The sequence below is a fragment of the Rhodnius prolixus genome, unplaced genomic scaffold (genome assembly GCF_049639745.1).
Source record: "Rhodnius prolixus isolate KJV_2025 unplaced genomic scaffold, Rpr scaffold_3, whole genome shotgun sequence".
Classification (NCBI taxonomy): Eukaryota; Metazoa; Arthropoda; class Insecta; order Hemiptera; family Reduviidae; genus Rhodnius; species Rhodnius prolixus.
The window spans coordinates 25,736,472-25,763,646 of record NW_027411603.1 but is presented as its reverse complement, the minus strand read 5'-3'; the positions used below and the strand labels follow the sequence as shown (position 1 = coordinate 25,763,646).

The following is a 27,175-nucleotide window of genomic DNA, read 5'->3' as shown; positions in this document are numbered from 1 at the left end:
ATTACAGATCATGCTCGAAATGGCCTCCACCATTAGAGATGCATAGACATGCTGTTCTTGCTAATTGTCCCTTGCTGCCAAAGAAATAGATTCAGCTTTAATCGAGTTACAGGTATCTATTATTCTCTGCTTTAGTTCATCTACAGATGCAATCCCGGCGTGATTCTGATACACCTAGATTTAGAAATGCTTTTAGATAGGCAGAAATAAGGAAAGAAAGAAAAAAAGTTATGAATAATAACCTTGTTTTTCGGGTATCCCCAAAGGAAATAGTTCATAGGTGTCAAATCCGGTGAACGAGGTGGTCACTGAATTCCCCCGTGTCGATATAACATGCCCATCAAATAGCCTACCGGGATATCTCTTTACATGCCTGAAGATGTTATATCGACAAGGGGGACGATTCCGTGAAAAAATGAAGTTGGTGCCTGTATCTCGCTTCTGGAAGCACCGAAAAAAATTTACAAAGTAAATTTGGATTTCTAACAAAAAACTAAGGGAACACGTATTTTTTAGTTTTTTTTTAGCTATCTTAGTTTCCGAGAAAAAGTCGTTATCCATATAGCTTGGGGCGCCCTGTATAGTGCAAATCCTCCATTATAACTGTAATTTTTTTGTAACAACATAGATTAAATGTCTATACAGGTGGTGATATAGTACAAATACCATTAAAGGCGCTTTAGAGGAAAGCCTAATTATCCTTTCTCCAAGAAGTGCACTTAAATAAGTTTACCTGGGAAACAGTACAGATAAAATTGACATATCTACATACAGACAATTAGTACACTGAATTTAATGAGAATCGTTTCACTAATTTCTAAAAAATTGAAAACTGATTCATCAAAGAGATACATCCGGTAGGCCAATTTAAAAAAAAACAACTTATTGTGGCATCTTCTGGTGGTAACTAAGAAAAATATCAAATTTGAAATTTCTGGGCTTTTCCGTTTTTTGAGTTACGATGAATACACACAAATACACCGAGAGGATCTAGAGCGGTGTTTCCCAACGTGGGGCCCACGCCCCCCAGGGGGGCAATTTGATAGTTAAGGGGGGCAATTCGAAAATGGACTCGACACGACTTTAACACTTTCGCTCCGGGCCATTTAAATGCAATGCTAGATATCGGTGCCAAATTTAACAAAAAAAGCAAATTCTTAAATAATTGCAGTAAATAATTATTAGGTATAATTCCGTTTGACGAGACCAAAATATCAACTGGGTGATTGGCGTCGTCAAGTAAACTTCGTCCGGGGTTCACCTGCGGAGCGTGCAGTCTGCCGCGGGGAACCCCGGACGTTTTAAAAACTCGCTAAACAGCGCAGTTGTTGGCACTTAATTGGCCCATCGCTGCATATCAAATATGCAGTATCAAAAAGAACTCGCAGAATTGCAAAATGATGAGTCAGTTAAAACTTTATTTAATATAAAAGGAGCGATGGCATGGCTTTGTGAGGAAACAGAAATCAAATACCTAAATTCAACCAAATGTGCAAGAAAACTATTGCTACCGTTTCCATTTTCATTTTTAGCTGAATGTGGATTTAGTGCTGTAAATGATTTACTGGTAAAAAAAAGAAATCGGCTGGATATAACACAACGTGGAGACTTGAGACTGCAGCTAACCAAATTGGAACCTTATATAAAATCTCTGTGCAGCAAGCATCAAGCACAAGGATCTCACTAAATTAAAATAATAAATTAATATAGAAAAATCTGTATTAAAATTATTTGGAATTTGAATTTCAGTTTTTCATTATATGTTTTGAAATTTTACTTACTGTGTTTTGTTAACAATTTCAGAGTAATTTCTTCCTAGAACCTATCATTTATGTTTCTTAAGTGAACGAATCAATTTTTTAATGTTAAAAAGTTATATATGTTACATAGGGGGGCATACAAATTTTATAAAGGTTAAGGTGGGGCATGACACAAAAAAGGTTGGGAAACACTGATCTAGAGACTAATCTTCAGATTCTAAAAAACTCAAAACTGAGCTTAAAATTTTAGATTAGTGTAGCTTCTCTGTGTAGAGCTAAAGAATGTAAAAAAGAAGTACTAAGAATTGTGGGTAATAAGGAAACGAACTGTTGAACCTAAAATTTAAATACAAATTTGGATTTTTAAAAAACCGAAAAAAAAAAATGAAATAAATAAATATTAGATTCTTGTAATACAACTTACCGGTGAAACAATGTTTATTTTTAAAAGCTGCATGCCTATTTAGATATATGTATATAAAAGCTGAGCTGTAGCAAACCACCAGCCAGCGTGGTATGTTAATTTCTTTCTGCTACACCTACTATTAGCCGACTCCGCCCCTAAGTTCATTTCGCGGCCTATCTTCCAGCACAAGCGCACACCAATCCTCCACTCAATAGTGGACTCTTTGTGTTCTCAGATACAAAGGCATTTCTATCTATTCTACTTTTTATGTTTTTTGTTTCATTTATTTTTCATTCAAAATTCTTTTTGTTTGAAAACTGATATTTCTATTCAATTAGACAAGAAATTTTCTAAAGAATTAGAACCTCATCAATAAATACTTTTACATCCCAATTAAGTAATAATTTACCGCAAACTCTGAATTCTAAAACATATTAAATTGTTACTAACATTAAACGGTTTCCCATAAACAATACATTACAACGAGATGACCCAAGGAACAAATCCCCAAACCCAGAACTTTACTAGAGAAAAAAAATATTTCAAGAAGTCAAATGTATGTAGTGTGATGAGATATTTAGAGGAAAAACGTTCTTATATTTTTTAAAAATAAAAGAAAAAAGCCCCAATTCTGTAAAGGAAATTTTCATTTAAATATCTTTAATCACAATCTAAGAATTCCTGCCAATTATTTAACCATCCTTAATAATGTACGTAGTAGCGATAGGACCGTCATATCGGGAAATAGTGTATATTTATACGAAGCGCGATCACTCTATTGCTCAGAATTACTCTTTATACAAATTTTTCTGGGAAAAACCTTTCAGTAAAGAAGCATTTTTAGTTGAAAAATTTAGTTCGCTGATAATTCGGGCAAATAAGTGAACAAACAGTTTTGAGAGGTAAGTTAAGTGGTCAATTCGAGTGACAATTCGAGCTGCATAGGTTTGATATAAAAAATTTCAGAGCAGGAGATGAGAGACTTAAAAGCAATGCAATGTCCACGTTCTCTTGACTCTTGATTTTAAGGGAATCTGTTGAAGATGCTCCTGTAACAAACATCAAAAAAGCTTGCAGGAGCGTTAGGAGTGACTCACTCTACCCAAGAGGCATTATACCATTTTCACGTAGTGTCCAAAAAGCTGTAGGGGGTCAAACCCTTCTTAAAAATTGAAGAGATTTTCTATTTCTTTGATTTTAACCGTCGCAGCATGGATATTTATTGAATCGCTGACCAGTTTTAGTCTTTTATCCGTCATTAAAGAGATTTCGACTTCACTAATGATTCTGTTTGCACTACACTTGTTGACTATTTTCTATTCATGATTTTCGATTCACAAAAACCAATAATCACTTACAAAAGACAGTAGGAACTTATTAAACATCCCAAGTACTAAAAAAAAAAAGACTGTCTCTTATGTCTGCCCAGTTGGCATCTTTCTAAGCCTCGAAGGAAAAAAGTTTGTGAAAAAGTTAAGAGTCTGCGAAGTGGTAGAACTTTGAAGAAGTTTAGACTTATGAATTCCCGATGGGCGTGTTTTTCGACACATTGGATATGGCCCCTGCCTGTTAATTCCTGACCGAAAATTTTCCTACCGCCTTTCTGCTGTCAGATTGTCTTAAAGAATTAATGAAATGGATTTTGTACTTCTTCCTCAGCCTACTCGACAATCTAGAACTCGTTCCTTCGACTACTACTAATTTGGAGTTGGAGTTAGAGTTGAAAGTAGGTTGCATTGTATTCTTTAGATTAAAAAATGAATTGAATTGCCCGAATACAAACGGGTTTGACGTGATTAATAAGAATTAATTGTACTTCACAGAATAAACAAGCAAGTCTTATTTTGTAAATCTCATTAATTTATGGATAACTCCAATAAATAGATGCAGAAATAATTATTACAAAAAACTTGCCCGCACTGGTGAAGTAAAACATGAAGATATTTTACATAAGCGCCCAATAAAAATTAGAAATATTTACATTTAACTTAGTTTACGATATGTATATTTAATTACAATAACTAGACAGGTCTTTCCTTTTTTTTAATCAATTTAATAAATATCCATGTAAAATTGTTTCTTCATCAACTGCTAAAGAACAAGTTGATGAGTTTGGGTAGAGTGTGGAATAAAAAAAATATGGTCCATCAACAGCTTCACCAAGGAGGAAGAGGAGGCAAGAAGTAAGGTACACACAAAAACACATGGTGTTACGTTGGGTATAGTTAAACCTCTAGTTTGACGTCACACACTTACATACACAATGACAACGAGTGACGTAGTATGACAATCTTATGCACATGTGTCTCAATGAGAAATGCTCGGTAAGGTATTGTAAATGACAACCATGTATTGGGCAAAGAGAGGAATCCTTTCTTTACAAACAACTCAAAAAAAAGAAAAATTGTTGAGGATCGGTCTTGCATGAATTTAACCGTTTAAAAGAATAATCTGCGTATTAACTAGGGTGACGACATATTGACGACAATGTTAATCCTCAATATGTGATGTCCTAAATTTGAAATATTTTGAGAGGAAAATAAGAACAGTCCACCACAAACAATATGGAACCATCTCATTCCTTCTACTTTTCTGTTTATTTATAATTGAACATCAAATTGCCTATCGTTTTCTATGTTATTTTTGTCCAAGAATATTTACTATCATTTCACTAAGTATATCTTTACAGTCTTAGTGAATATCTGGCGTAGAACATTCAAACGAAAGTCTGCCACTAATCAGAACCCCTGGAAGCTAGTAACTATCACTGCGCTAATTCCGCCATTTCTTAAAAATATCTGATGCGAACATAACCTTCTGTAGCCACGGTAGCCGAACGCTTAGAGACGAGACCTGCGAAGCTAATATCTATTGTGGTACTGGGTTCGATTCCCGGTTTTAGACCTTGGATTTTATTTAATGATTAATAAAAGAAATTTACAGTAAAGTATGTTTGCTAGAGTCGCCTCCGTCCAGCACACCTAATTGGTACTAGTTCGACGTTAAGCTCCGCCTGAAAGAAATAGGCAATTACTTTACTTTTACTATACCTTCTGTAGCTACAATTTCAAGGCTCTAATTTAAACTAATACTCCAAACTTCTAAAACTATAAAACGAATTTTCCCCAAAAAAAAGTCTTAAAATAATTATATAAAGCTATTCGTATTCAGTATATTTGAACTTTCGAAAAAAAAAAGTTGGATGAAACGAGAACATTCTCGAAAACGTTCCAAATAAAGCAAAAATATCGATTCTTTGAAGTGATACTATCGATTGTTAGAATTCCCTTCACACTTGGATCATCACAAACACATTTAACCATCAAAATACACAGAACTGAAACGCTACTTTACAGGAGAAATGTCTCTAATGAATTTTTCCTGAAATATACATGGTAAAACCACCAAGAGTGGCTAAAAAATGAAAAATAATATTGTGGTAAAGTGGCGCTACAATCTGAGGGGGTCTTGATCGCTCAGTGACAGTCGAGTCTCCAGGAGCGAATAGATAATTCTCTTTTTTGTGGTTAAAGACGCGTGAACTTCTGAGGTCATCAGCTTCAATGCACTGCCGGCCTTCTGAGAGTGTTCACTCGTTACAGAAAACCATCCCCTTCACCGCACAGTTAGCTATATAAGAAGCTCCAAGGAAGAGAAGAATCTAAGGGCCAGCAGCTGGATTCGAACAAGGGATCTCCACGTTCGAATCCAGTATACGTTTTTTGCTAAGCAGTTCCAGAAAAAAAAGAAGCAAAAATCGAAATATTAAGATTTATCTTCCTTATTTTTCAGTTTTGTTCAAACAGATACATTCACCAACCATCACTTTCCAAAAAACACTTTTTCAAGACTGAAAATTTTACAAGATCTCAATACTTTATTTTAAAAAAAGATGTAAACATGATTGCTACAATTCCAGCTCTTTTGATAACAAAGAAAGTGGAGACCAGCAAGATGGTAGAACAGCAGCAGTTTCCCATACAATTGTAATAGAATCTAGTTGTAATTGGTTATTGAGTTTTATCACTGATATTTTCATCTAGTGTTAATTTCCCAGTAGAAAGTACTGGTTGGAAAACTCTCTAAAACAATTAGACGAGACTATAAAACTATAATCACCTGCAATAAAAATAAAATATAGAAGCTTAATAAACAACATAACACTTGAAAAGCAAACTGTGGAAACCATGTAATGGGCCGAATAAAGTAATTTGTTCGGTTCCGGGAGAACCCATCAAGAACGAGCGATCTTTAATTGAGTAGCTTTAATTGGTGGGCTAGTCCATCCTAGAATGTTAGCGCATCTTAGAGTTTTTTTTTAAACGCACCATTTTATTAATCAAATCTTATTCTTTTTTATTTAGAGGAAGATTATTATGGCAACCATTTAGAATTCTCTGGAGAGATTGTAAAGAAGGGACGCCAAATCTGGAAGTAGTTTAGTTCTTATATTTGAAGTAATAGGATTTATAAAAAAAATGAACCTAATTTTAATATCTGAATCTCTCTAAAACCCATACAATATGCGCGATGTTTACACAAACGATTTTATATCAATTTATACAGTCCGTACTCTGAGCGAATTCAATAGGAAAAATGTCATTGAACAGCAAGCTGTCCGGCAATTTTGCAAACTATCTAGTGTCGAGTACACTGTAGAAAGAGGATTTCAGAGCGGCCATCATTGCCCATCATTGACAGAAAAAAAAACAAAAAAATGAAGTTTAAACAGCTCAAATCCTACCACAAAACTCTAACCAATGGCTGCAGAATTTGCAGTATCATCTAAAGTAATGTTAATCGCTAATGGAGATAATAACTTGCCATGCTTTGCTAGAACAGAGAGGGGGCTTGTTTTCAGTGAAGCATTTCTAGTTGCCGAAAGACAAAAACTAGTCGACACTGTGCATTATTTTTGAAACTTCGAAGGATTATTTCAAGACGAATTCCAAATTCAACGAACTACCATTAACTTTCAAAGTTTTGGCCAACATCTAGATAAAATAAACCACATAATAACCTACTAGGTAGCTTTGATCAATCTGAAAACAAGTTTTTTGTTTTAAAAGACAACGTTGGCTACCACACGCAGTCAGTGTAAAGTTATATGTAAAGAACTTACTGTTAATTAAGTTCTGTTAAACTCTACTCTCCAGAATAGATTTAGCTCCAGCCCAAAAAAGAGTTCCAGTCCATGGTATACCTTCTATGCAAGAGAAAATTTAAAAATTGGACCAATGCAGAAACAGGCATGCAGGAAATGTTCTGATTGCAAATTGCATTAGCATGAAATAGATGGCTGCCTGATCTATCTGCTTTAAAACAGATAAAATTTTATAAAAAAAATAAATAAATAATTTTACGGCGACCATTAAGGTTTAAGCCGTTGGATAACTCTTATATTAATCTACTTCGACTTCCTTTATTAGTAGATAATCTACAAACTGTCTATAAAATCCTGCCTATAAAATGTTAAATTAGTGGTATTTCTATCGCCCAGTGAAATTGCTTATATCGCAGAAACCCCTTTTAAAACTATCTTTAAACATCTTATAGAATAAATGAAAATTATTGTTATGTAACGTTTATTCTATAAAAATTATCATAATTTATAGTAAAGTAATGCCAATTTTTGTTTATGTCGAACTACCGATCAATGTATTAAACATAAACACATGTAAGAGATCGTGCACATCAAATAAAAACATTTTGTTCTCAATCAAGACAGCAGGTTGCACAAAAGACTACAAAGAATGGATGGTAGTCGTCGAAAATGTTTGATTTTGAAGTCAAGTGATGGATTGAGAACGATCAGGAGGATATAGCTGCAATGACCTCTGTTAGTATAGCAAAAACGGAAAACCAGAATTCGGGAATGCTCCAAGTGAACAAGTTAGGCAACAGAAGTTCTTAAACAGCTGTGGCGTGCTATACTTTTCAAGTTAGGTACATCAAATAAAATTCGGGTACCACTAAATCAGATGGAAATGAGAACGTACAATTATTTTTTTAATCACAGGAAATATAAATTGGTAGACTTTTTTGAAGGGTAAACAAAACCGGATACAAAGTCTCCTTCACAAAAACATAGAAGGTTATAAACTGTCCAAATAAGAATTATCGCTTTACTTAAAGTTTACTGATTTACACCATTTTTGGAAATTAGTGTGAACTGTTGGATATATCACTTTTACTTTGTACAGAGAAAATGCAAATTTTAGTTGAAGAAGTTGCCCTTTAAGTTGCCTTCAACCATTCGATAAGTTTTATTGGCCCTACAATAATTAAACTTACAACTTGGAATTATACTAATTGATTGGGAGAAAATCGATTTTTGTTTTTTTACGCGTTTGTTGACTGTAGCTATTCACTCTCAGTTCCGGGATTAGAGGAACATGATGAAGATGGTAGATTGCTACTTTGAATTCTATTTTTGTAACAATAACCACTAATTTTTCATTCAGTAGCTCTACATAAAAGACATTCCCTTTAATAATAACTTTGTTTATTAATGAGCAAGGGCAGTGTAGCCACCACATAAAAAGTATACCTGCTCGAGGACAAAAAAGAGGGTACAGTTCCCGGATAGAATCAAAAACAGACAGGTTTTTTTTTACAAGGAACCGAGTTAATTTTTTACGTACTTCCATAAATTTTTGTTTTAAAATTAGATCTATTTTAATATAATATAAATATGAAATTAAAAAATGTGCAAACACACGCACACGGACATACTTTTACCAAAATTTACCAAATTTTTACTTAAAACTTAGAATTTATGCGCAAAAAATTACTGAAAATTTAAAATTATTGAGTAAAATTACATTTTCACTCATTAGATTTTGAATTTCATTTGCGCACTAAATTACGAATAGTATTTTACAGAAAATAATGATTGTAAATTTTTTACTTAAATGACCCTTTAACCTTAAATTCCATTCACCCCATGAAATGTCTTAAAGTGCATTTTTTGGTGGGGGGGGGGGATTTTTCAAAATAAAAAGTTGTAGACGAACACGTGGACAATATGCATAATAAGGTTTAAATAAGATAATTACAGCTGTTTGCAAGAAATAGATTCATTAAAGTGTTCTTTCTCCTTGAATTTATTTTTATATAATAGATTTCTTTTTACTTGCCCCATGAAAATCAAATTCTAAGGATTGCAATAATGCAAATTTTTTTTAGATTCTGAGGTTTTTATCAGAAATATCCTTTAGTTAAAAGAGTAAATTTTTACAAAATGATCAGTTCGCGGGTCCATCCACTAAAAATTAAATAACAAAAAACCACAGAATATATTCAAATAGTCACTTCCGTTTAAGTGCCATCAGGAAACGAGAGAATATAGTCAGGCAAAATCGATGAACCAAAATTCCGGAAGTAAGTTGTTCAGTTTTAAAAGACTTTCTTGAATAAAAAGTCTGCTTCGATTTCTTTTTAATACCCCTTTTGAGCATTAAAACCTTTTCTCTGGAAAATTTTTGATGCTAATCTTAGGATTTGTTTCCGAATAAATATATATTATCCCAAATTTCAAACAAGTGTTATGTTAGTGAAGAGATGTCCTAATTTTTAGAGATTATTTTTTCTGAATCAAAGCTTTTAATTAGTTAAATATTAGCAACGTTGAAGTCAAACTATTTTTTTATTTTTATTAAAAACTCTGATATTAAAAAAAAAATTAACTACGAAAATTACGGTAAGACGAAGCCTATGTATTCACGCTAGAATTAATTGTAATACAGTTTGAATAAAAAACGGTTTTTTCGAAGATAGCGAGGTGTTTGAAACCCGAATCAATTATACATATTTATGTAGTATATAACCCTTGGTGTATAATACTATTTATAAACCCAAGTGTATATAAATAATTACATAACTGAGTCATTACCTCAATATTGATTTGGTATAATTTATTTTGCCTATCTTCGGAAAATAAAATGAAGTTATTTATAATAAATAACAGGCTCAAAATAACTATGTATAATAAAAGTCAGGCCATTAGAGGTTTTTTAACTTCTTTTTTTTTACTAAATTGTTGAATTATAGAATACAACTTCTTCATTTTGGAAACTATTCCCAAACTGAACAACTTAAATGAAAGCCTGTGTTTATCTAATTTTTGGAAGAAATTATTATTTTTTAATTCCTCGGCTTTAGATTTTTCTTCTTTCTTCTCATTTATTTTAGTTTCATAATTTCATTAAATTTTAAATTGTAATTCTTTCATATTTCTTGTCTCTTTTTCGGTAGTTTCATTTTATAATTTAGAAAAGGAGCGCAGTTATAATTGAGGACATTGTGAATTAAGATGATCGTAAGAGATATGGCTGCTCTAAGCGTAGCTGTACTTTTTTTAATGATTTTTTTTTGTGCCTATTAATTCTTGTTTTTAATCTTAATTAGATCTACGACCTAAGGTAAGAAAGGAGCTGTATCGAAGGTATGGTAAGGTTATAGTTTTCATTTTATTTGTGATATCACAGATAAGTTTTAGACCTGATCTTAAACCAAAGAAAATATTATAGATTCTAACAGATTTTCTAAGTAAATGTGGGTTTTCACGTCATTTAAATGCTTTAAAGAGGAAAATAAACAGCATGTTTTGAATTGTTAAGTTGCAATGAATGCAATGGCATGCACATTAAGGAAAAATAAGAAATCAAATAATATAATATTGCTGCAGATGAAAGGAACCTGGATTGAATTTACGAACTATAAAAATGCACTAATCTTTATTTAAAACACCCAAAATTCATTCGCACAAATTCAAACGTAAGAAATCTATTAATAACCTTTTGGATATTTCAACTCTATAGAATGAAATCAATAGTTACCTTTATTATAGGATAAAAATAACTTTAGCATAGAGCATACGCGGAATATATTAATAGACTAAAACAGCATTTGCTATAGGAAACAAAACCAATTTGAACTTAATTTTGGAAACGTTCCACAAGAAATTTATCAAAACCTCATTGTTGATGTTTTTAACTTCAGCAAAAATATAACTGTTAAATTTTTTAATTTTTTGTTGTTTTTACTTACGACTAAAAGAGAGTATAATGTGATAATCGTCAGAAAAGTCGTAATAACTGTTGGGAATTACCAATTTTTAAGGAAAAAGTTGGTATTAATGATGAATAAAAAATTTATATCCAATAAAAGTACCACAAATATCACACAGGCCACGCCAATAATTATGTTATTGATTAGCGGAATTATTATAACAGCATTTGAAGAATAAAATCATTGCTACCAATTGCTTTGCAAAAAAGGCGCAATCTACATTTATTTAAATATTTATTGTCATCATGAATGAAGATCATATTGGCCATGCATCTTAGAGAATATTAACAAGGCATTCATTTCGATTGTTCATTTTACTATTCAGAATTAATTAATACAAATTACGGCCATAAATATCATTAATTATACTTAGCAATACAATGGCAACTCAAGTAATAATCTAAAGGAGAAAATAAGTACAACCTAATTGTAATAGATTTTAAAAAACAACAAAAATTTGGCATTGGTATCTGAAAAGGTGGGTACTTAATCTAGATTATTCAAGAAGAAATTTAGAAGCGTATACTCGTAAATTGATACGACATCGGACTATTCCCATTGAATGAGAGTTGCAATGATCTCTCATTAAATAGTTATGAAGTTAGGGTAATATAAGGAGGGTAACTTAGCCCAACAAATTATACTTGCTATTATATATAGGGAGAATATACTATGTATATATACCTAGATTAATAGATCCCTTCCCAAAATGATACCACATTACTTTACAGAAAGCGCGAACACTTGTATGGTGCAGGATAAAGAGGTTTTGTATGGAACGATACAAAATAGGCTACAACTGGATCCCAAACTGTTCATGATTCTTTAAAGGAATGTTCTAAAGAACTTGCTTGGTTTAAGATTATTGTTTTATTGTTCTAAGAATTATTTGATCAATAATAATTTTTTGTTTTAACCTGAACAAGTTGGCTTCCCTTTTAGAACCGAATTTGTATACGACAATTTTTCCTAATACCAGAAATATTATCATTTAGAGATATGATAATATGCTGAAGATGTTTCTGCATTATTATTATCATCCGCATTATTTGGAGTGAATGCTAAACATATTTACGTAGTTCAGATGTTTTGTATTGGCTGCCAGAGTGGCATCATCATAAAGTTAATATAAATAGCGTACTCTCCCTAAATTTATTATTACGATGTTTGGATTTCTTTTGACAGCGGGTGATGATATCTTTTTTTTTCTTTTCTGTCGAGAACAATTAGCAAGAGATGAGGATCAGAAGACAGAAGCAAATATAATTCATTAACTGACTTGACGTGCAGTCTCAATGGGTGTATGAAAAAACATAAAATTTTTTTTGAAGAGGCACCCTTCACCCCAAACTAAACTAATGACTAATGATGCTAGAATCTAATGACGGTTAGACCGGATCGCTACCGTATTAGCGGTACAGGTTTGTTGGCACTGAACACACACATACACTGATAGCGGCTACACACTACTACATTGTATTTGCCGTGTCGGACACATAATTAAATGCGCAGCGAGGTACGAGTCCGACACCCCTCCAGTAATAATTCACTTCATTTTAGATTTATTATCATACCGCGAACCATCTTTCGTCTAGCTTGTCCCAAATCACTTTTTTTGTTCTTGTTTTTAAAATCACTTTTTGGTTTTTCATTTTTATTTTATTTTTCTTCACCGTTTCGTAAAACAAAGAATGGGGGGGGGATTTTAATGCCAAAATAATGCTTATTTGTTTTTGTACTTACTTTGTCCTAGATGTACTCGTTTCATCCAAGGGTAGATCTGAGGCGGATTGCCGGCTGGAGTTTTGGCTGAGCTTGTAGATCCACCACCACTGCCTCCGCCTCCACCGCCACCGCCAGGCGTACTAGACGTCGACGATGTGCTGGAGGCTGGAGACGAGGACGTGTGCGAAGCTGGTTGTACACCAGAGCTAGGCGTTCTAGATGATGGATTTGATGGTGAATGTAAGGAGGTTTTTACTAACGGTGGACTCGTTCGGCCAGGTACTGAGGTCGTTGTCAGATCCTGAGGCGATCCTAAACCATTTGCCGCACCACCTGCTGCACTGGCGGCCGCACTATCCGCAAATTTGCATGACGTTGAATTACTCAGATTTGTCACAGTTGTGTTATTGTTTTTTAATATTGGCGATACAGCGCCGGGCGAGGGTACACCATGATGGCCGGCTAATGGTTGCAAGTGTGTTGCTAATCTCTGATGTTGTTGGGCGGCCGTATGCAATTGGGTATAGTCCATCATGGCGGACGGACTTTGTTGCATATACTGACCGGGATATTGTTGTGGTGAATAACAGCCACCTGGATAGTTGACATTTGAATAATATTCCGAAGCTGGGCTCTGCGGATGTCCATGTTGTTCTACTGGTGATGCACCGGAACGTTGTCCACCGCCGGCCCCTTGCTGATAACATGAGGCCAATGAATTTACAAATTGATAAGAACTCATGTTAAGGTAAACCCGTACGATTGTTGATCGAACGTTTTATTAGGATTTTTTTTGTTTTTTTTTTACAGATTATCGGGGGGTAACAAGTTCGACTCACTCGCGTCTGAAACACATGTCCGTACCACTCGGACGCTACGTCTGTACTCCTCGGATCGTCAGTCAAAACTTGATTGGGTGTGTTAGTAAGGCGCTGCAAGATTCATAGAGAGGGGGGCTAACCCGGTGGTTATGTTCAAGTGGGGGTAAGGAGGCGTGTCCCGTATAGTGGGGAGGTTTCTAACAGAGAGACTGCCCACCACTTCCCCAGGATCGTCCTTACTAACACTAAGGTAGAGCAACTGTTCGCTTTACGCCGCTTACTCTCCTAGCTTCTAACTTCCGCAAGCTCATCTTTCAACACCGCAATTCTCATTCAAATTTATTAATATTATTATTCCAATTACTTTAATCGGCCTCTTAATAGGAAGAACAATCTCGTCCACAATGGCGCAACGTTACCATCCTTCTACAACCGGCGTAATTATGTTGTTACTCACTCTTCTTTTTCACACTGCTCACTTACCAACCAGAAGGCAGAGAAGAATAAGGTGAATGCAGTTTATTCACACAGAATATTAATTAACCTTTTAAACAAATCACTTCATCGCAAAACAAATCGAATTATAATCGCAACGTCATTTGATGCCGACTTAATTATTTAATTGAAAAATAACAATTTCATCAAGAAATAAATAATTCAATGTTATCGCGCTGGATTCCTGACGTCTCAGGAACTAGTCAAGACCTTAAACAAACTTCTAGATCTAATTTCCGGTTATGGACAAGGTTATCTGCATGGGAAAGCAGAGTTGGTAGCCGTCAGTGCAGTCTTTATATTTAATATCCAATAAAAATCCAACCTTTTAGAAATGTGGCACTATAATTTTGAAAGATAAAACAATCGGAATTTAAAGACTTAAGCAATGGCTAATAACTTTGGAACTCATGCTTGAATTTGGGAAGCTATATATTGTCAGTGATTTCTTTCGTTTTAGCATGCTTTCTTTTTGTGACACCAGCCAGTTCTGGATTTTCATTCATCTTTAGAGACTGAATCATCAGGTTTTTGTAGAATAATTTGACTCACATTAGTAGAGCTTCATTTCTGTTGTCAATCACACTATCTGACCAATGAGATCAGGCTGGCTATGGTGGATATCCAAATCACTGACAAAATAATTATACCGTTTAATTAAATAACAAAGTTCCATCTAAAATATGAAGGCTATGTTCATAACTTAATTTTTACAGCTCATTTTCGATTGATAGTTGCAGTTTAATCTGCAACTGCCCAAAAGGCTGACAGTGCATTGTAAAATGATTTCAGGCGCCAATTTCCAGAGCTGTTGTCGCGCCTTAAGCTAAATTAAAAAAAAAACATCAAGACATAAATCATAGAGAAATTTTTGCCCATCTTTAGCTGGAATATCTCGCATTGCAGAGTGTTAGTTGTATTTCTAAGTTACTAGTAGTTCTTAAAAGTTATCTTTCTAATCACATCAACTTTGTTTAAAGCTTTTTCACTTTTTCAATTATAGGTACACTAATTTGATTTAGTTTTTCTTTTTCTTTAGACACAAAATATCTATTTAGATTCACTATAAAAAGACTGGATCTAGAACTGAATTATTTTGTACCTATTTTCATTGTAATTTTTTTTTTTTTCACTTTATTTTTATATTTACAACTGCAACAATTGTTGCACCAAGTAAATCTGATCTTATTGGTTCAGTTCTCTTGAAAAGTCATGGTTGGAGCAATCACCCACTGGCGAAACTCCTTCACAATGATTTAATCACAACAGATCTCTAGGCCATTTTCGCTTCAGTCGACGAGGAGGATTGTCTGGAAGGTTTAGAGAGGAGAGTTGTTGGACAAGAGGATTAGGATGGAGAGCTAGAAGGCTGTGAAATTTACGGTAGCGAGACTTTATTAGGTCAGTGACGAAAGGGATGTGAAGGTCGGTGTGTATTGTAAGGTTAGAAATGTAGTAAGGAGCATTCAGGATTTTACGTAGGATTTTTGACTGTAGTGTCTGCAGGCGTTTGGAGTTAGAAGGTTTGGTTGAGCCCCACACTTCAGCTCCGTATGTCCATATGTTAACAGTGTTTTGTAAATTGTCAGTTTGTGGTTGAAGTCGAGTTTGGATCTGCGGTCAAGTAGTCTAGTAAGTAGCTTGTAGCGTCTGTTCACGTCTTGTCGTTTCAGTGGAGTCTCTTGTCAATGTACAGTCCTAAGTATCGTACTACGTCGGCTGGAGGAATCGTTACACCGTTCAGTAGAACTGGTGGACTTGCAGATTTTCGTAATGTAAAAGTAATGTGCACTGATTTTTGTTCATTAATTTTTATTTTCCATTTTCGGAACCAGGTTTCAAGAAGATTTAAATAGATTTGAATGTTCTGACTGGCTTCATTGTAATTGAAGTATTGATTGTGCAGCCATGATTAATCAAGCAGGTTAAAAAAACTACTTCAAAAGGAAGCGAACTGACAATTTTGGGGTACTTCGTCTATTTTCAAAAATAAAGTTTGGAAAGACAGTGAATTTTTATTGAAGTTATTCGAAATAGAGCTAATTTTGTTATTCTCCTAAATAATTAATTTTAAATTTTGATTCCTCTTTATCATTAATCAAACTCATTTTTCTTTAAATATCCTCCCAATTCAGTGATAAGATCTATATTTAATAATTTGATCTAGAGAAGCTGTGAAAGTAGAAACTTTCTAGATCAATGGGTACCGTTTAAACGCAGACGTTGTTTTGCAAAAAAATAGTTGATTTGGGTAGGTAATTTGAGTGATATGGTTACAAATTCGATTATTGCTGAGTTGTTTTATAAAATTACAATTGCCTTGTTCAAAAAAAGTGACAAATTGTAATTACCTAAGTGGTAAATTTTGAACCAAATAAATTACTTGTTTCAAGTGTGTGATCAATATAAATTAGAGCTATTGTAGATTGACTCACAAATTTTCAACAAAACGAACATTTGGATCATATTTGGAATCTACCAACACTATAAAGTTGGTAAAACCGTAAAATTACACTGAAATCTCACAGGGAATATACCCTTAATCTGAAAAATGTTATATAACGATTGATAAAATAATTGAACTAAACTCAACATGCATACTGTAGCTCAAAATCATCCTCACTTTATTCCCAAATTAAAATTTGTAGATCATCACAGATGCCTACAATCTATGTAGACAAGGGAGCCACAATATATCTAGTGAATTAGGCTAGGTCACTTCAGCTTCAATCTACAATAGCTCTAATTTTAAATATATTGATCAAACACTTGAAACTTTATCAAAACCGCTGTTACAGTTTAATTTTACTTTTATTCCTTTTACTGAAAAGTTATTTAAATTTTGAAATAAGTTTTGTAATTAAAGCTGTATTTTAATTATTGCAGGTAACTTTTTAGTTGCCTGCAGAAAGTCTGGTTAACGCCGCATTACTGGATACTAATAATGTTTTTATCCGCACATTTTTTATTGTTTCTAACCTTTTTCTTTCGGATTTCCATGCATTATCAGAGATTGATTCGTCAATTTGGTGTAGAGAATTTATAGCCACCATGTTCCTTCACTCATGCATTACATTTGCTAACTGAGTAAGGGAGGCTATACAGTTTGTGGTTGCTTAAAATAATTCATTTTAACATTTTACTGAAAAACTGTGTCCCATTGATCGTCATTTCGCAAAACATTGTTTCATCATTAAATAACACACACCCATACAACAAATAACCTTCTTTACTTAGTGAACAAGTGCAGTGTAAGAACAGAAACATAGTGGAAGTCAAATCTCTACTGCAATCTGATGTATCGTCGTGGTATTGTCTTAAAATCCTAGAACTGTTGCAAAAATTAAAAACCTAAGACAGACGCAATCTTTTTTTGCCTTTCTACCAATTTTTATCATTTTATTAATGCTGCTATTTTATACATCTATAATAGTTCTTCTATAACATCGTAAATATCAATAAAATAAAATAACGCTTTTAAGACTAACTTTATCACAGCTGTTTTTGAAAGGTGATTATTATAGTTCAACAGTAATTAGCCATTACTATATTATTCTAACCCTTTTTAGAAGTGTATGTAATTCTTAAAATCAAATATTAAAAAAATCATCATAAATATCGTGAAGGTTTTGTTAAAAAAAGGAGTCTAAAAGAATATATTTCATATACTTTTTCAATCTGTAAAGGATTCGAATTGGCCTATTAATGGAGAATAATACTTGCAGTATAGTGATAGATTGGATCAGAACAATACTATTTAGTAGTCTGGCAGACAATATCTTTTCATAGGACTAAACTAGATCCTGAAGAAGTCAGTCTTCTTCTTTTGACTTGATCTTAACCAAATTTTTAATAATTTTCTAACACAAACTCTTTTAAATGATTTAATAATTTTTTTTTAATGACTTGCTAAAAAACAAACCAGATTATGTGCTTAACATGGAAGTATTAGGTCACTGTGCAATTGCACCGTCTTGAAAAGAATAATGCAATTTAGAGTTAAGGAAACTGTGACTTAGATAATAAACAACGAGACTAGATCCGTTTTTAATCCAACTCACAAAGTCTTTTAATAAAAGTAATTAATTTAAAGAAAAAATAAACACAAAAACTAATCAATATAATCAAATAGTTTGATCAAATATCCAACCTTATTTAATTTTTTTCAGTAAAAATAATCCTTTTTTGAAAATCAAGAATAATTGTTTATCTAAAAGTTTGAATTTTTGTAGACTTTTACATTTAATCATATTAAAATATTAAAATCTCATAATAATAATAATAGTAATAACAATAAAATAATATAGTGGGGAAATGGCTAATTATAAATTACCACACACCGATATCAAGGGTATAATTGCAAAAGCAGCACTACAAAAATGGCAGACAGATTACAATAATGGTGTTAAAGGTAGATTCTATAAAACTATGGCAGATCAGTTACCTAGACAACCATGGTTTAAGGGAACTGTCACTAATAAATGGGTTGTTACGACAATAAGCAGGCTGAGAGCGAACCACGCGGTGTGCGGATCGTATCTACACAGGATCAACAAAAGGTCCTCTCCTCTTTGCGTAGATTGCAATGAGGAGGAGGATTTCAAACATGTAATAATGATATGTCCACGTTATGTGGTAGAAAGGAAACGAATGTTTGACGATATATACAGATATTTAGATGCACCATTTCGCTACGAAGACATTATATTCTCCACCAACATTTATGTGCTTAAGTCGATAGCAGAGCTAGCAATGAAATATGAATGTATTTAAAAGCTATAGCCGAATTAGAATGAATGGAAGAAAATGCTTAGAGAAGGATTACGTGATTTTAATTTTGGTTAAGCTATAAGGATGGCAGGAGCACAGAGTGCAACTAGCAGTAGTTTATGTAAATAGCGGTATATTGTAGAATGATGAATGTGTGAAGCGAATGTATTTGTAGGTAAGAATGGAGAGTGAGTGATATTCTAGTGATAAGCACCTAGACGATGCTGGCTGTATGGCGGAAGACAATGCTAAAAAGAAAAAGAAAAAAAAAATAAATAAAATAATATTAATAATATAACTTTGCTCCCTTAGATTTTCCCATCCTAGCTCACTGTCCGGTGATATTTGTAACGACAGCATACTGTCCGAAGGCCGGCAGTGCACTGAAAAAAAGCTCTGGGTGCAAATAACCTGAAATGATGACGCGCTTAAAAATCATTAAAAAAATATATATTTATAACTTTGTTATTTATTACTTCTTGCCATTATTGACTCTCAAGTTTGCATTAGTTAAGCCTGCATTAGGGCATGCACTCCTCTCCAAACTAGAAACCACCTCTCTCTACCTCAGAAACTCCGGGTAATTGAGCTTTGCCTCTTCTTCGAGGGTTAGTTCTCTCAACTACACGTAACATGTATTGAAAAATTCAGATTTTTCTTTCACTTTCTTTGTTTTCCTGAAAATCATTATCATTAATAAATTAGCGCAAAGTTAAAGGAAATTCTATGCTTGAAGGCAGCAATCTTAGCCTTATGTGGAATTCTTGAAAGCTATCAATGTTATTAGTAATATAGTTAGGGATAGAAATAAGTAAAGTTTTTACTGGGTACTTCAGTGAGATCTAATGCCATTGAACGTTAAAACATTGTATTGATATTTCCAAAACCAGATTAATTTCCAAGACATAACATTAATGGTGCACAAACCACCGACTCGGGTAATTGATTCTATTTCTGCACAATTCACAATAATTATAATTTCACACACAATAATGGGAGTCTTCTTAATAGGTCGTACATTTTTATGGCTCCCACAATGGCCAATTGAGTTCTTTTTTTATTAACTTTTCATCTAATGGTTCTCAAAAAGAATCCCAGATATGCCTAGATTAATTTCTTTCATTCTATTCAGATTGTTGCGCACTTATATCTGTAATTTTGTACTTTGACTCTTTAGAACTATCTTTTTTTTTAACCACCCTGTACAAATTTTTTTTTTTTTTTTTTGGCGCATCAACAGCTGAGGTACAAATAAAACTACGTATTAATGGAGATAAAAGAAGTGCGGCTAAAGAATGGGAAGTGCAAGGAGAAGGAAGCGACGGAATAGGGGAGCAACTTCCCCCTCTCTTTCTAAAAAGGAAAGAAGATCTTTCATTTGTCACTTTAGACACTACGCTCTCAGATAACATTCTTTCAAAAATCAATCAAGGGGTTTGCTCTGTATGGTTCGCCGAATTAATGAACAATCACATAGAGAATTGATTGTGATTTCTCACCACTATTCTAGATCGAGAATAAATTTATATTTTCAATTTAAGATGTATTCATTTAATCATTTGAGAAAAGAAAATGTACAAATATAAATGTGATATATTTATTATTTTTAAAGAATACAAGTCCTTTGGTATCTTATTTATTAAAACTGTCCGGTAGGACAGTTGTATAAGGGTTGATCATCAAAAACTGCACGAAAAAGCGTAACGTTGAAAAACTCCCAACTTTGACAATTTTTTTCTCTTTTTCTATAAAAGATAAAATTCCCAAATTTTCTTTAAATTGTAGGGCAAATCCTCCTTTACAACTGTAATTTTTTTGCAACAACATAGATATAATAGATTTCGAGAAAAAAGTTGCTGAAAATGAGCAAAAACGGCATTTTCAAAAATGGTTGTTGTTACCTTTTTTGTAAACTGCGTAGCGCATAAACGCGTGAACCGATTTTCATGAATGGTGTCATTCGATTCGGAATTTTATGTAGATTTGCCTTTTGGGGGTCTAGACGCTGTACATCGAATGGGAGAGGTGTTAGCTCCCTTTATGTAAGGCCCCCTCCAAAATTATTATTACTAATTACTCTGTAAATCTTAGCCCGATTTTGATAAAATTTGGTAGGATGATGGGGTTAGGGCTCCCCTATGTAACATTAAAGCGACGATCTGCTCTTACACTAGTTAAGGGGAAGTATAGCAATCGTTTCAAATTATCGACACATGAACCGATTTTCATGAATGAAGTGTCATTCGAATCGAAATTTTGTACAGATTTGCACTTTAAAAGTCTCGACGCTATGCCTCATAAGGAGGGGAGTTCGCCCCACCCAAATAATAGACAAAAAGAAAAATCTATCCAAAAGGTACAAAAATCTCCTTAACAAAAACTTACAGTTTAAAATGTTAAGTATAAGGGTTGATTAAACGCCAAAATGCACACAAATCAGCAGGTAACCAACATTTCATTCATACTTCATTGATATTTATTAAGTAATTTTACTGCATTAACTTTTTATTAAATTTTTTAGAATTTATTAGATGCCACAGACCCTTATGCTGGCCATTTCATTCATTATAAGTTTTTTGATATAATAATAAAAGGTGAGTAATATCAACATAATTAGTTATAAAAATTTAAGTAATTTTATTGCATTAACTTTTCCTTCACATTTTTAGAATTTATTAGATGTCACACATTATGAATGAACTGGCCAGCATAAGGGTCTGTGACATCTAATAAATTCTAAAAAATTTAATAAAAAGTTAATGCAGTAAAATTACTTAAATAATATCAATGAAGTATGAATGAAATGTTGGTTACCTGCTGATTTGTGTGCATTTTGGCGTTTAATCAACCCTTATACTTAACATTTTAAACTGTAAGTTTTTGTTAAGGAGATCTATTGTATATTTACTCCAAATCTAAGATCAATAAAAAATTACGAATTACGAGTAAAAAATTCGACAAACTTTTTTATTATTTCTACAATTTTTAGAGTTTTTTTAAAAAGAACTAACACAGCAGTTTTAGAAAATAATTTAAGAAGTAAAAATTATTATAACGCATAAAAAATATTTAAAAATAATGTTATGAACTATGAAAGCATAAAACTTAAAACAAATTTCAATAATTTTTGCAACTGAACTCACTTTTCACTCAAAATTATTATGAAGGCAGCAAAAGTAGCAAGGCGGCTAAGGATTAGAGCACATCAAGCGATGTTAAGATGGTGTTACTTACTTTTTTATTTAACTTTTTGGGATTTATGAAAGTGGAAGAGGTGTCTGAAATGTATGAGGTACCCTTGGACAGTCCGGATACCAGAAACTAGTCTTCAAGATCAAATGGTATTTATTAATGGAACGCAGAGAGATTGGGAGAGTCAGAAATTTGAAGCAAACCATGGTCCATGATTTTTATAAGGGAACTTGATTGTAGTGTGGATTCTTTTTTTTTTTTTTTTTTTTTTTAGAACTACAGTTCGTTGGATCATTTTGAAGAAGGAAGTAATCCAGAGTTTATTGTGGATTTGCAGAATCTGAGATAGCAGAAAGTTCAAATTAGGTATTTTGTGCTTGAACTTAAGTCATTTCAAAAGTGAAGATGGCAAACTTTACCTTCAACTCCTTTCAAGTACATTTTTGGGTGTGTAAATAATTCGAAACTTACCTTAATTTCTTTCTTCTTTGTAAAACAACCAACTTAAATCAAGTAATAGTTGCAAGAAATTATCTAAAAGTAAAATAATATTACTGTAATCCAGTACTACTTTTTGTGATTTTAGTAGTCTGAACCTCTTTTCAGTGCAATGCCAGCCTCCAGACTACAATGCTCCCTCGTAAGCTCCTAGGTACTAACTTTTATGATCTTTGCACTTATTAGATTGCGTCATGAAGCTCAACGTGAAATCATCCAGCTTAAATTACCCTTTTAGATTACATAGAGGTCCTGTAGTTAATACGTGCTTTTGTATTTAAATGTAGGCGTCCACATTTTATTATATTTAAACATATGTGGTTTCCATTGAACATGGTAGACAATAAACAATGAATGTTTGGGAACTAAATTAATAAAATGTTTTTAAACATTTTTCACACGGTTTTTTACAAAGTTTATTATGTAAGCTTTGCTTATTTATCTCAGATTGATGTATAGATTTGGATGAGCTATAAAATTTGAAGTACTCCAAATCTTAAGTAATGTAAATAGCTACAAAAATTCACAAGATCTGGAAATAATTTTTTAAATGGTTTATCTGTGGCATTTTTTTTTTTTTAAAAAAACATTCGTGATCATTGGAGAGCTCGTTGGTCCCTGAATTTCTGACCCTAACATTCGACTGCAGCAGATCATTAGTCAGAACGGTAGTCCCCTTAGCTAGCACACTTAGTCTAGAGCTGTCATATAAAAGGGGTTGTGAATACTTCATGAGCTACATCCATCTGCGTTTGTCACTTTTAATATTATTTGGAAAAATACTTACATTTAATTAGTCTTCCTAACAATATAATGCGACCAACTTTGTATTTATTCAACTTTAAATAGCCTTGTTAGGTGATTAAAGATGGTTGACGTGCTATGATGGAATTAGTCAAATAGATTAGGGTAAATGTATATATTCACAATTTAACCAAACTTTATTCTACTAGAGGACACTTATTGGGCTTTAATTATAAACATTTCGAACACCCGGACGCCCTTCTTCAGGGCGAGTGATGGTTGTGAGGGTAAGGATTTATTCAGTCTAAGGTGTTTGGGTTTTTTGTGGATTGTATGATTTGTATGACATGAGGCTGGAACACTATAGTAAGCATTTGACGAATGGCATTCGCCCAAGAATACTATAAATACCTGAATATATTAAATATTGTTAGCTAATTTTTTTTAAAATTTTGTTATCTCTTAACTTATAATCTGTATAGATATATACATTGAGTAAATATAATGAGTATGATGAACTGCTGCGGGAGGAGAGAAACTACCCAGCGGTAGCACTCTCTATAGGAGAAAGATGACGTTTAGGTCTTCAGACTGCGAGGAAGTCGCGGGGCCATAGGCGATTCAGTCGTCGGCGAGTAGGATTATTAGGAATGTCAGAGGAAGCGAGAGACAGTACAAGAGGATTTGAGCTAGTCGAGAGAGTAGTATGGAATTTTTGGTATTTAGTCTTGGCGAGATGGTCTATGAAGGGAATGTTGAAGTCGTGGTGAAGAGTAAGGTTAGTCAAGTAGAAAGGAGCGTCAGCGGAGTTTTGACTGAAATGTTTGTACAGTCCGTATGTTTGTAGGTTTGGCTGAACCCTACAGCTCTAGTCCGTAGGTCCACATAGGTTTGAGTATAGTATTGTACGATTATATTAAGCGTTTTAGTTCTAAGGGCAATTTGGAGCATCGTCCAAGTAGTCTGTAAAGCAGTTTCGCCATTGCTTGTCTACATTTTAAATTCCTATTTAATTTCTGGTTTGTAATAAGGGATTCAAAGATTAGTTTTATTACTGTTTCTACTGAAGAGGCAGAAAGACTGAAGCTACAACACTGAAGACAACCCAAGTTTTTGAACCGCACGTGAGTAGAAATCTTGCAGAGGGCAGCTTTAGTATTAAAAAAATTATACTATAATAATAATTCATTTTTCCTGCTGAAGAGCGGAAGTGGGCTTTATGAAACAATTGCTACTAGAATCCCTGCAGCTGAACCTTAAGTTTCCTCATCCTTGCAGCTTCTTCTAGCTCACTTTCCGGTGATAGATAGTATGGACTACCACGGAAGAACACTACCCGAAGTCGGCTGTTCACTGAAGAAAACTCTGGACGCCAATCACCTCAGAAGTGCCTAGACTTAAATTTAGAAAAAAAATCATGTAGCTTGGTGAATGATACTGAAGCGGTTCCTAACCTAAAAAAACACAAGTTATCTAAGAGCAATACTTTGTTTTTGGAAATATTTCGCTCATGAATCTCTCAAAACTGTTTTGTGCCCAAAATACTTGTTTTGAAACCGTAAGTATTCGTAAATACTAAATCATTCACAAACTCGGGCATTTGCTTTGTGAATTAAGTAGGCTGGAATCCCATGTCAGATACCAGGTTCGAAACCAACTATTTGTCTTTAGATGAGGGACCTCTTACAATAAGGTTCTGTCTATAACCAGAGAATACTTATCGGTTAAATAAGTTATAATTATCATAATAATAATTTCTTTTTAAAACTGATCGGCGTATATTTTAAAATAGAACTTTTGCTTGTGGCAATTTCTCTTTTGTTCGTTACATGACTTAAATCTTTATTTAATATTTCATTTATTGCGGGCCACAATACATTTGTCAAGAAATATACCATCATTAAATACAGGACATTAAGACAGAATCAAATAAATTAGAATCAACCAACTAACTGCAGTGCAACTTTAATGTTCCATGTACACACAACTAGATAAATTAGTGAGTTATTGGTCTTGTACACAACTTGTTGCAAATACTAAGATTTTTCAGTCATTTAAATCAGCGATATATTTTATTTCCTTGTTCTGCTAACCTCAATAATTTTATTTTGTAAAATGTGATTTATCGGAATCATGGGGGTGTTTTACCACTTTTTGTCTTTTCAGTTCAGTGTTGGGCAATTTTTTCTATTAAATGAAACTATGTAATCTATTAAAAAATTCTATAATACTGTATAAATACGAGGGTCGTTTGAAAAGTCCGTGCAAAAATAAAAACTACTTAATTTTTAGGGGTAAACCTTTTTTATTTTTCAACATAGTCTCCTTTTAGGCTTATACACTTCGTCCAACGCTGCTCTAGTTTGTTGATCCCTTCCGAATAATAGGATTTGTCCAAGTCTGAAAAATAGCCATTCGTTTCTGCAATCACCTCCTCGTTTGAATAAAATCTTTTTCCCGCCAGCCATTTCTTCATATTGGGGAACAAATAGTAGTCCGAGGGAGCCAAGTCTGGAGAATAGGGGGGATGTGAAACGAGTTGGAACCCTATTTCCATTAATTTTGCGACCACAACTGCTGAGGTGTGAGCTGGTGCGTTGTCGTGATGGAAAAGGACTTTTCTGTGGGCCAATCGTTGGCGTTTTTCTTGCAGCTCGGTTTTCAAACGGTCCAATAACGATGAATAATATGCACCTGTAATAGTTTTACCCTTTTCCAGATAGTCGATGAGGATTATTCCTTGCGAATCCCAAAAGACAGTCGCCATAATATTTCCGGCCGAAGGAACGGTCTTCGCCTTTTTTTGGCGCAGATTCCCCCTTGGTAACCCATTGTTTAGATTGTTCTTTGGTCTCTGGAGTGTAGCGATGTATCCATGTTTCATCCACAGTGACGAAACGACGCTTAAAGTCCTGCGGATTCTTCTGGAACAGCTGCAAACCGTCCTTGCAACACTTCACACGATTTCGTTTTTGGTCAAGCGTGAGCAATCGCGGCACCCATCTTGCGGATAGCTTTGTCATGTCCAAATGTTGATGCAAAATATTATGTACCCGTTCATTCGAGATGCCCACAGCACTAGTAATCTTACGCACCTTCACTCTTCTATCATCTATCACCATATCATGGATTTTATCAATGATTTCTGGAGTAGTAACCTCAACAGAGCGTCCAGAACGTTCAGCGTCACTTGTGCCCATATGGCCACTCCGAAAATTTTGAAATCACTGTTCTAATCGAAGGTGCAGAGTCACCATAATGTTTATCAAGCTTCTCTTTAGTCTCCTGAGGCGTTTTGCCTTTCATAAAGTAGTGTTTAATCAACACAAGAAATTCTTTTTCGTCCATTTTTTGAAAATCACTCGACTTCCTCGATTCAAACGAATGTCAAACACAAAGAAATAGACCGATCTGGCTGAAACTTGGTGTGTGTTCTTCCAAGAGATGCTACTAACTAAACATAACCTCGATACGCGCCAGTAGTGCTATCTCTCTGACTTTGCATGGACTTTTCAAACGACCCTCGTAAGTAAAAAAAGTGTCCCTTTTTCTTAATCAGATTCTAACAATAACAATTCTGATAATATAAGATGTAGCTGTGCTTTTATACAGGTTTCTCATAATCTCATTCCAAACAATATGCACTGATTTTGGGAGTTGAAGTTAAATACTCGTCTTCTATTGGCTTTTGC

At 33.7% G+C, this 27,175-nt stretch overlaps 1 protein-coding gene across 1 annotated transcript in view; it reads right to left on the bottom strand.

The window, feature by feature from the left end:
* LOC141453717 (uncharacterized) overlaps nt 1-13,891 on the bottom strand; it is a 108,814-nt gene extending 94,923 nt beyond the window's left edge. Inside the window, exon 1 of the mRNA XM_074127256.1 lies at nt 12,982-13,891. Within this exon, the coding sequence (XP_073983357.1) occupies nt 12,982-13,705 (724 nt within the window). The 5' untranslated portion in view covers nt 13,706-13,891. The remainder of the gene's footprint in view (nt 1-12,981) is intronic.
* Nucleotides 13,892-27,175: the final 13,284 nt, after the last annotated feature.